Raw genomic sequence first — 9,543 nt, 5'->3', positions numbered from 1 at the left:
TGTGCAGAAACCTCTTATCTCCATATTCTAAACTTTAGTTCTTTGGAAAATGAACGCCCTATGTCACACAAAAGCAGCAGATCCTCAAGCTCATTTTGAGCTTGTAGATCTGCTACTTTAACTATTATTGAATCCGGAAAAGTAACAGCTTAGGACATAGCATGAGGTTTCCACCCGACAGAGACAATATTCTGATCAGTAATCATAGCTCTATGTATTCGCGTATTCAGATCTTTAGTAAAACATAAAATGCATTTTCCGGTCGGGATACCAATTGTATCCAATCAGGAGAGAGAAAGCCACAAAGATAATTGTGTGTGTGTGTGTGTGTGTGTGTGTGTGTGTGTGCGTTTGTGTGTGCGTGTGCACGCGTGCGTGCCTGTGTCTTTTTTCTTCCATTACTTCAATTTTCACTTGTTTATCCCGAGTCCTGTATGAGATCTCTCTCTCTCTCTCTCTCTCTGATTGGAGGAAATGGATGTCCTGTCCCGACCTAAAAAATATATATATATAAAAAGGTATGTTCTGTTTACCCAGGTGATGGACCAAATGGACCTTGTTTACCCAGGTGATGGACCAAATGGACCTTGTCCCATTTGTATACTCAGAGTTAAATTAACACTCAAGGACTTTGCAGTGCATGAGTTCCTGCAGGCTCCCCCATCTGTGCCTTTTTTGGGGGGGGGGGGGGCGGGAACGTCCTTCTCAGATTCTCTCGCGTTAATACTGCCTCGCGCTTCTCTTCCGCGCCGTCGAGAAGAAGCACCCGTGGGTGTAATACTGAACCTCTGGGCGCGCCGTACGCACCTCCTCAAATATACAGCTCATAATGTCCATGACATTTCGCGTTTCTCCGCGGTGCGTGGCGGCTTTGTTCGATCGCCTCGCAAACGCTCTCCGTTCCCTCCGTCAACAAGTGGATTTAATACAGTGGCTGGACAGTCAGTCAGTCTGTTGTCTGTCTGTCCGTGTGTCCGTCTGTCTGTTTGTGCGTCCGTCCATCTGTCCCCCGGCTTTCATGACGCCTTGGTCTTCTGGCTGTACTTGCTGCCCGCGTCCTCTATGTGGCAGTGTTGCGCCGGCTGAGAGGGGTCGCCCTTCCGCTGCTCTTGAACACGGAGGTGTCGCGGTTTGACGGGCAGCGCCACTGCCAATAGGACACAGCCCACGTGGATGCTGCAATACCACGACCTGCGGAAAGCACACACATAAGGACTCTCAGGAATACACATAGATACTGTAGACAGACAGATAGACAGACAGACAGACAGACAGACTGCGGGGAGGGGCCCACGTACCTGTAGAAGTGCAGGGAGGGGCCCACGTACCTGTAGAAGTGCAGGGAGGGGCCCACGTACCTGTAGAACTGCAGGGAGGGGCCCACATACCTGTAGAACCGCAGGGAGGGGCCCACGTACCTGTAGAACCGCGGGGAGGGGCCCACGTACCTGTAGAACCGCGGGGAGGGGCCCACGTACCTGTAGAACCGCGGGGAGGGGCCCACGTACCTGTAGAACCGCGGGGAGGGGCCCACGTACCTGTAGAACTGCAGGGAGGGGCCCACGGACAGCAGGATAAAGGGCACCACGGTGTAGCAGATGGCGATCTGAGTGGCCGCCCACGTCATGATGTCATAGAGCAGCTTGTGAGCAGCAGAGTGCAGGAAGTAGGGCCTGACGTTGTGTCTCACCTGCACAGGAAACGGTGCACAAAGGACACAGGAAACGGTGTTTAGAGATGAGATTTTTTTTAACAATATTCTCAGGTCGAGACGGACGTCCCACATTGACATAACGTGGATGTACTCTAGAAAGACACAGGTGCGCTAAGCGCCAACGAGCTGGCCAGATGTATGGAGGACTGGGTGACTGGAAGCGACGGTGGAGGGCTCGTCTGAGGGGCGACCTATAGACAGAGATCCAAAAGAGAATATCTCCAGAGGAACCCGGTCGCATGCCATCTCCAAATCCAATGTTTGGTGAGTGTTCCCCCGCCCCCACTTAGACGGGGTATATGCCCAAGGATGCCGGGGGTTCAAGTGGTTAAATGTCAGTTATGATGTCATGTCCTATAGTATGAGCCGATAGGGGAACTGGGATCATTCAACGTGACGTGATTCTTTGTTTGATCCCTGCGAAAACTCGGACGTGTGGCTCAAACAATGTGATTATTTGGCGGAATGCGGCCGAACGTTTAGAATATTTGGCGGCCCCGTTTTCATTTTTCACTGAATCAGTGGTCGTTGCAATCACCTGCACTACTACTATACCCCTTGTGGGAACTGTGAGTTCAGGAAGGCAAGCATGTATAAACTGCAGGTTGCTTACAATGATTGCATGCGTATATTGTTGAAAAAAACCAAGGTGGTGCAGTGGCAGTGCAAGTGAGTTATTCTGTAGTGTGGGGGTAAACACTTTTCATCCATTACTGAGAAACTACAGACAGGCAGACAGACAGACACAGACAGACAGGCAGGCAGACAGACAGACAGACAGACAGACAGACAGACAGACAGACAGACAGACAGACAGACAGACAGACAGGCAGGCAGGCAGACAGACAGACAGGCAGACAGACAGACAGACAGAACGTACAGCGCGCGCGGCCAGTGTGATGACCGTCCCGGTCAGGAAGGTCAGGTAGTAGCCCGGGTAGGCTCCGTGCCACATGGCCGACAGGATGAAGGTGGCCGCCGTGGGGTGGTAGGGGCAACGCTCATAACACACCCTGCCCAGAGAGAGAGAGAGAGAGAGAGAGAGAGGGAGAGAGAGAGGGGGGGGGTGGGGAGAGTGAGAGAGTGTATTACAATAGTTTTCCATGTGTTTACGAGGTGACAGTATACTTCATTAGACCCCTTGGTGTGGTGGTTTTTATGTGCAATGATGTCTTTCCTTTGTATTTAGAGTTTCTTCCTCGAGGCTGAAACCTTGACAGTCACAGTGATCACACAGGTGTTTTAATTAAATATGAAGCCACGGGGAAAACACTGAGTACAATGAGTACCAGTTATTCACCAATCACCACTAGATGGCGGACATGCACATGGTATCTGCAGCTTTCAGCTGGCCGTGGGTTACTACATGATGTATGTACTGTATGTACATGATAATGATGTAACGCCATTAGTGGAATTACACCTCCAGTCTGTTGTAATGTCTCTCTCTCTCTCTCTCTCTCTCTCTCTCTCTCTCTCTCTCTCTCCATGCTGTCGGTACATACAACTGCACCTCCATTTTCATGAATTGGAGTGTGCATTCCCGTTTTTCTCTTTTTTGATATATATATATATATATATATATATATATATATATATATATATATATATATATATATATGGCTGCATGAATGAATGAATGAATGAATGCCCTACTTTGGCATACAACCGCATGCGTCACAACATTATTTTCTGAGCTCTTGCACCCAAAAATACTGAACTTTTAACATTCAGCAGGTTTTCTGTGGTCTCTGTTTTTCCTGTGTACTGTGAGGTAAGAGTCCACAAATCCCATATATGAAATAACAATTTGCAAAACAATATAAATTATATAATGCATATAGTTACGCTGCAAGAACTATTTCTGCACTACAATCTTTCCTAGATGGGAACAAGATGGGAATACAATTAGATACAAAGCAGGAGAGAGAACTCAGACATGATACCGATTAAACAAGTGAAATTGGAAGTGATGCCACACATATGTGCACGACTGGTCCCACACACTCTCTCTCTCTCTCTCTCTTGCGCACACGCACGCACGCACGCACGCGCACAGTCACTGTCCACTGTCCAAGTGCTGTTTATATCCCATATCCCAGAGGGACTGTGACACTACTGTTGCCGTGGAAACGGCAACCCAGTCCCCGCTCGGCGCCTGGGTGTGTGCACGGTCCCGTTGTATATACTGAACACCACGTGTTCAGAACTCTGCTGCCAAACGGGTGGGCTAGTTGCAACTCGCGCTTGGCCAATCGTTGACGTGCACTGTGGGCTTTATAGAACCAATGGGGTTATTAGTAGCATCCGTTTACCTTTTGAGCCAATGAGCTGTCTGGATGTTCCAGTTGTCCAGGAACACTTTGAAGCTGGTGGCAAACTGAAAAAAAAAACGAAAAAAACATACCGGTTAATGTGGTGCAGACTTGTTGTTAACTCAGGACAGCAAACTTTGGTGTAGTTTCAGTCTTTATAGTCCTTTGGTTTATTGTTCACCTCTATGTTCATTATTCGGAGGTTGGAGATCATGTCCCAGCGAGGGGAGCCGTCCGGGCCGTAGCCGTTGAAGCCGAACCCCGCGGCGTTGTTGATGGCGTCAGCTGGAAACAATTTACAATTTACAAACACGACACAATGCGACGAGGCTCAGAGTCGGTCAGACAGACAGACAGACAGACAGACAGACAGACAGACTCACCCAGCGTCCAGACAAAGTAGTACTTGGGCCTGGTGGTGAGCATGGACAGGTAGAGGTAGACGACGCGCTGGTGGAACGGCGTGGCGGAGATGAAGGCCGGGTCGATGTTCCTCTCCACGGGGAACACTTTGCAGACGGACAGGAACACCAGCAGCGACAGGATGCACGTGCACAGCTTACGTACCACCACCATCTGCCAGGGTGGAGAACCTCAAAGTTATTAGAAGAATATATGCCTCTGTCTCTGTCGGCGCCGCAAAACCTCATGTTATGTCCAGAACGGTTACTTTGTCGGATCTTCAAGCTGGAAACGTGTCGCTTTTCCGCACCACGTTCCAAGCTTGTGGATCTGCTACTTTTGATGCCTTTGTGCGACAGTGTAGTAATAATCAAGTAGGGTATTAATTTACAAAAACAGTGTATGTATAGATAGATAGATAGATAGATAGATAGATTTATTTATTTTTGTGTCATGCACCAAAGGCGCCCAGCCCACATGGGCTTACAGGACACACCATATCATTACATTCAATATTGCATTGTGTACAATAATGAAACAGATATGTTTTGTTGATATTCCCTTTTTTTTTTTCTTTTTTTTTACACAAACAAAACATTCTGCCTTATTTCCCACGCCCTGCATAAAAAGTCTGCCAAAGCAAAAGTACCTTTCCTAAAACAAAATTCCAGTTTTTCATAGTCCTCCAACCAGAAAAAGTCAGCACAGATGGTTGTCATTTTACAAAATAATACATTTTCAATATATATATATATATATATATATATATATATATATATATATATATATATGTATGTATGTATACTGTTTGCAGCCATATATATGAGACAAAAAAGGGACTCCTGCACATCCAAAAAGACCCGTAGGAGGTGCAAGTCTAGTTAGCAGGCATAGACATCAAAATAGCACCTGACGAAGCTCACGGCGAAACGCGTCGTGCTAATAAATAAGTTTGATGCAGTAAGTTGTCCGTCTCTGTTCCCTGGAGTGTGCAGTCCCTTCCTTGGAAGGTTTTTCTCTTTTTTGATATATATATATATATATATGGCTGCAAACAGTCATGCTTGGCCCCGTGCCTGGCAATAAGTTCAGGCTGCTCAACAACACCGCTCGCTGGCTGCAGTTACAGCCACAATTCTGAATTATATGAAAAAAAGTTCAAATCTATCTACTCCCGGGATATACATTTTTGATCAAAGTTTATTGATGAAATATTAAAGAACAGTACCTCAAATTGCCATGTATTGCTGTACTTCGATATATTTTGATGAGAAATATTTTTTTTATGGAATATTGTACATTGGGTAAAATATACCTGTGAAAGTGTATCTTTATTTCTAGGGTTAACCCATTCTGGGCGGGAACCCATTTTGGTGTTAGCATTATGTTATGCTTTAGCTATTGAAAAATAGCAGATCTACAAGCTCATAGCGCGCCAGTGAGTGGCGCGCTACGAGCTTGTAGGTCTGCTATTTTTGAAAAACCGAAGAACGACTGACGTAGAAGACATTTTTAGAATCTGATCTCAGGTCAGAATGGAAAACTGTCAGGATGTAGAAGACATTTTTAGAATCTGATCTCGGGTCAGAATGGGTTAAGAACCAGAGCCATATACACTCCGACGGTGACTCACGTTGGGGGAGGGCTCGCTCTGGCGTAGCTTCCTGCTGGCCTTCCTATTGGTCTCCATGATGTCTCTATGGCCACAGGTCCCGCCCTCTATGAAGGCGATGTAGTCGTTGTAGGAGCAGGTGGGGCCGGCCAGGATGCCCATGAAGTTACAGTTGTAAGAGAAGTACTCCAGCAGGCTGGGCATTCTCCTGCACGCACACACACACACACACACACACACACACACACACACACCAATTCAAAATTGCGACGTGTTGTGACATTAACTACAGCCCATGTGTAGTCGGCCGCTATTGACTTTTTGTTTACTGTATCGTACCACTTTTAACCTATTGTGCGATTGATTACAGACGAAACATTTCAAATGTTTCCAAGCCGTTTCAAACACAGCTGATTTGCAAGTTCACAATGCTTCGTGCTGCAAAGCGGTGAGAACTTTCCAAAGAAATATCTAACACTGAGAGGGAGGAGACAAAATACCGCAGTGATATTAGTATCGTATCGCTACGCAAGGTTACCCCAAATTGACCGAGACACATACAGTAGGGACACACGAAGCCAGGCATATATACCATACACTCTGGGGGAAAAAAACATCACCTGTTCCACCTATTGCCCTCTGGGAGGCGCTACAGGATAGACAGGCTCAAGTATAGTTTCTTCCCCAGAGTCAATATACCACAGTACTTCTCAAACTATTTTTGACTAACCCTGAATTATACAGTGTTTGATTTTTAGAATATCATGTCATATTACGGTACGTAAATAATAAATATGCTGATGACGAAAATGAAAGCCTGGGTACCGAGGCTAATATGCATACTGTATCTTTCCCCCTAAGATATGGTATGTCACAGAGGAAATCTTGGGAGAATATCCGTTTCCATTATAGGCCAGACTGAAAATAACGTCATACATAGACGCTGAACCACATGAACCCCAGCATTCCTATTCTGGGGGAGAACGTTCATCAAAAGCAGCCAACGTATACAAACTTGTAGAATATGTTTTAGTAATATTGTTCCTGCTGTTTTTGTCACTTTATATGTTTCCGTGCATAGTTCCCATCGTTTCGTTTTTTCCATAGAAAGAAAGGGAAGAAGAAGAGGGGGGTGGGGGGGGGGGGGGTGGGGCAAGGGTTAAAGGAGATCAAGAAAGAAACAAAGTCAAACTAAAATTATGTTGGGTCAGCATTACTTGCCCAACACTGCAGATAACAATGAATCATAGCTAATAGGCCTATTAGCTGATAGGCGTATTACTCCACTATACGTGCAGGTATTCGAGCCTCAATTCTTAGCCTCAATTCATGTAGCTTAACAAGTTAAGCTACATGTAGCTGACCCAACACTGAACTTAAAATAATAAAACCAAAAATGGCCGACCTACAAGCTCTCAATGCATCGCAGACACATTGCAAGCTTGTAGGTCGGCTATTTTCGCTGAGCAAACATGCTTCCATAGAAAGCAAGAGGTAGGACCTAAAGTAGAAATCACCCTCGATTGTTCCAGGCCGTGCATTTGGTCTGTGGGAGAAGACGAGGTTGATATTCAGCCAAATGAGTGAAATGTTTCTTTGACGAACCTTATGGCCAGGATCTTCTGTCCAGGTGTGAGATGCTGCTCTTTTCGGGCCATGCCTGATGGAGAAAACAAAAAACATTTAACGGGAGAGTGCAAACATGAACCACATGAACCCTGGCGTCCCTATTCTGTACATTGTACATGAGGCGCGGCTGTGGCTCAGGAGGTAGAGCAGGTCGTCCAATGATCCGTGGGTCGGCGGTTCGAATCCCGGCTCCTCCCGTCTACATGTCAAAGTGTCCATGGGCAAGACACTGAACCCCACATTGCCTCCAGTGGTTGCCACCATTGGTGTGTGTGAATGTGCGAAGTGAAGACGCTGGCGTTGACTGTTCGCTGCTTCACCTTCCAATGTACGGTATGCATGAATGGACCATTGTAAAGCACTTGCACCTTGTCTTAGATAACATGTTATATAGATGCGGTCAGGAACCAACCTGCTCATCAGGAGCAATTAGGGGTTCAGAGTCTTGCTCAACGACACTTGGACATTAACTCTGGGGGGGGGGGATTGAACTGGGAACCTCGCGGTTCTGCTCGTTGGTGCTTTGCACAACTGTCATCTATCTTGAGTATGTCCACCTGTGTTAACGTGGGACGTCCTCGTGACCGGCGCCCGTATGCCTTTTGACAGCCTTGGTATTCCCTCATTACATGTCAGTAAACATGTGCACTCTTGCTGATGGGAAGTACTGCACACAGCAGCAGCAGGAGCCGCAGGTGCTACAAATGTTCGTTTGTTGCAGAAACATGATTGTTTTTGCCCCACCAAATTAGGGAACAAAATGGTCTCGTGAGTCATGTGGCGATGACCGCCAAACAGGATTTTCATCCTCCATGGTGTCTGCCTGTATAATCGGGGCCTATTTCTTATAGCCATAAATCATGAACGCAGCATCCAATCATACCCAAATTGGAATTGCATGTTGAGGGCACACAATCTGTCTTGTAAACTACGATGTGAGGGTCGAACCCCTGAATCTATATTTCTTCATCTATTCTATACGGTAGTTCTTAGCTATATTCTGTTCTTAATCAATATGTGACCCACCTTGACAAACAGTAAGTCATTGGATTTTCTTTCCATTCATTTTCTCATGTCATATGAAAGCAGGGAATCATAGCTTCAAATTGACATATTGGTTGTTCAGTTTGACCCAGTGGTTTTGGAGACATGGCTTATGGAGTAATGACTTGCAGAGATACAAGTTGAGAAAATAGCCCTGAACGGTTTAATTCTGTGGTGTGGTCTTTTCCCTTTGTTCTCAAACGGGGGTGGGGGTGGTTGTTGGTAGCTTTGCTACTTTATAGAAGAGTAAGGAAATTATCAAAATGTCGCTATCTTCTTCATTTTCAAATAAACAATTATTAGCAAATTTGCATGATTTCATTTTTGTTAGCATTGCTAGCCGTTTCAGCTCTGACATTTATTTCAGACATGCTCTAGTATGTATAGTCTGCCTGTGCTATTAACTCATTTTGGATAAAAACAACACAAATGCTGTATTTCTCCTCTGCTGAAATGCTAGAACCAGCGCGATGACTGCCCTCCGGTCAGATCCCGTCACAAATGGTTTACAGAACTCTCCATTTACAGACTCACCATCGTGAATTTCAAACGCCAAGCTGGTGATCTTCTGTGTAATCACCATCATGGGCCTGAGAGAGAGAGAGAGAGAGAGAGAGACAGAGAAAATCAGAGCTCATCATAGGTTGGAGAAAGACATGCATCTGCAAAGCGTCTAGAGGTGGAGTTCAACCACACCCTCCCATCGCTGGAACAGACTTGTGGATCTGCCATTTTTGCCACAGAAATTGAATGTAGATGGGGGGGGGTGGTTCAAAGCTCAGAGCCAACTCGGGTCCAGTGTATGAACATCTTCTTAGCCATATAAC

The 9,543-nt window shown here is 45.9% G+C and overlaps 1 protein-coding gene across 1 annotated transcript in view; it reads right to left on the bottom strand.

The window, feature by feature from the left end:
- Window positions 1-680: 680 nt before the first annotated feature.
- mboat2b (membrane bound O-acyltransferase domain containing 2b) overlaps window positions 681-9,543 on the bottom strand; it is a 35,198-nt gene continuing 26,335 nt past the window's right edge. Inside the window, exons 5-13 of the mRNA XM_080791039.1 lie at window positions 9,251-9,306; window positions 7,649-7,703; window positions 6,065-6,251; window positions 4,413-4,605; window positions 4,211-4,314; window positions 4,030-4,094; window positions 2,595-2,727; window positions 1,539-1,690; window positions 681-1,191 (exon numbers count right to left, since the gene is read on the bottom strand). Coding sequence (XP_080647165.1) covers window positions 1,017-1,191; window positions 1,539-1,690; window positions 2,595-2,727; window positions 4,030-4,094; window positions 4,211-4,314; window positions 4,413-4,605; window positions 6,065-6,251; window positions 7,649-7,703; window positions 9,251-9,306 — 1,120 coding nt within the window. The 3' untranslated portion in view covers window positions 681-1,016. The remainder of the gene's footprint in view (window positions 1,192-1,538; window positions 1,691-2,594; window positions 2,728-4,029; window positions 4,095-4,210; window positions 4,315-4,412; window positions 4,606-6,064; window positions 6,252-7,648; window positions 7,704-9,250; window positions 9,307-9,543) is intronic.

This window comes from Protomyctophum bolini (assembly GCF_963924005.1).
Source record: "Protomyctophum bolini genome assembly, chromosome: 19".
Lineage (NCBI taxonomy): Eukaryota > Metazoa > Chordata > Actinopteri > Myctophiformes > Myctophidae > Protomyctophum > Protomyctophum bolini.
Note: the sequence above shows the minus strand (reverse complement) of the source record. Positions and strands in the feature narration are given on the sequence as shown.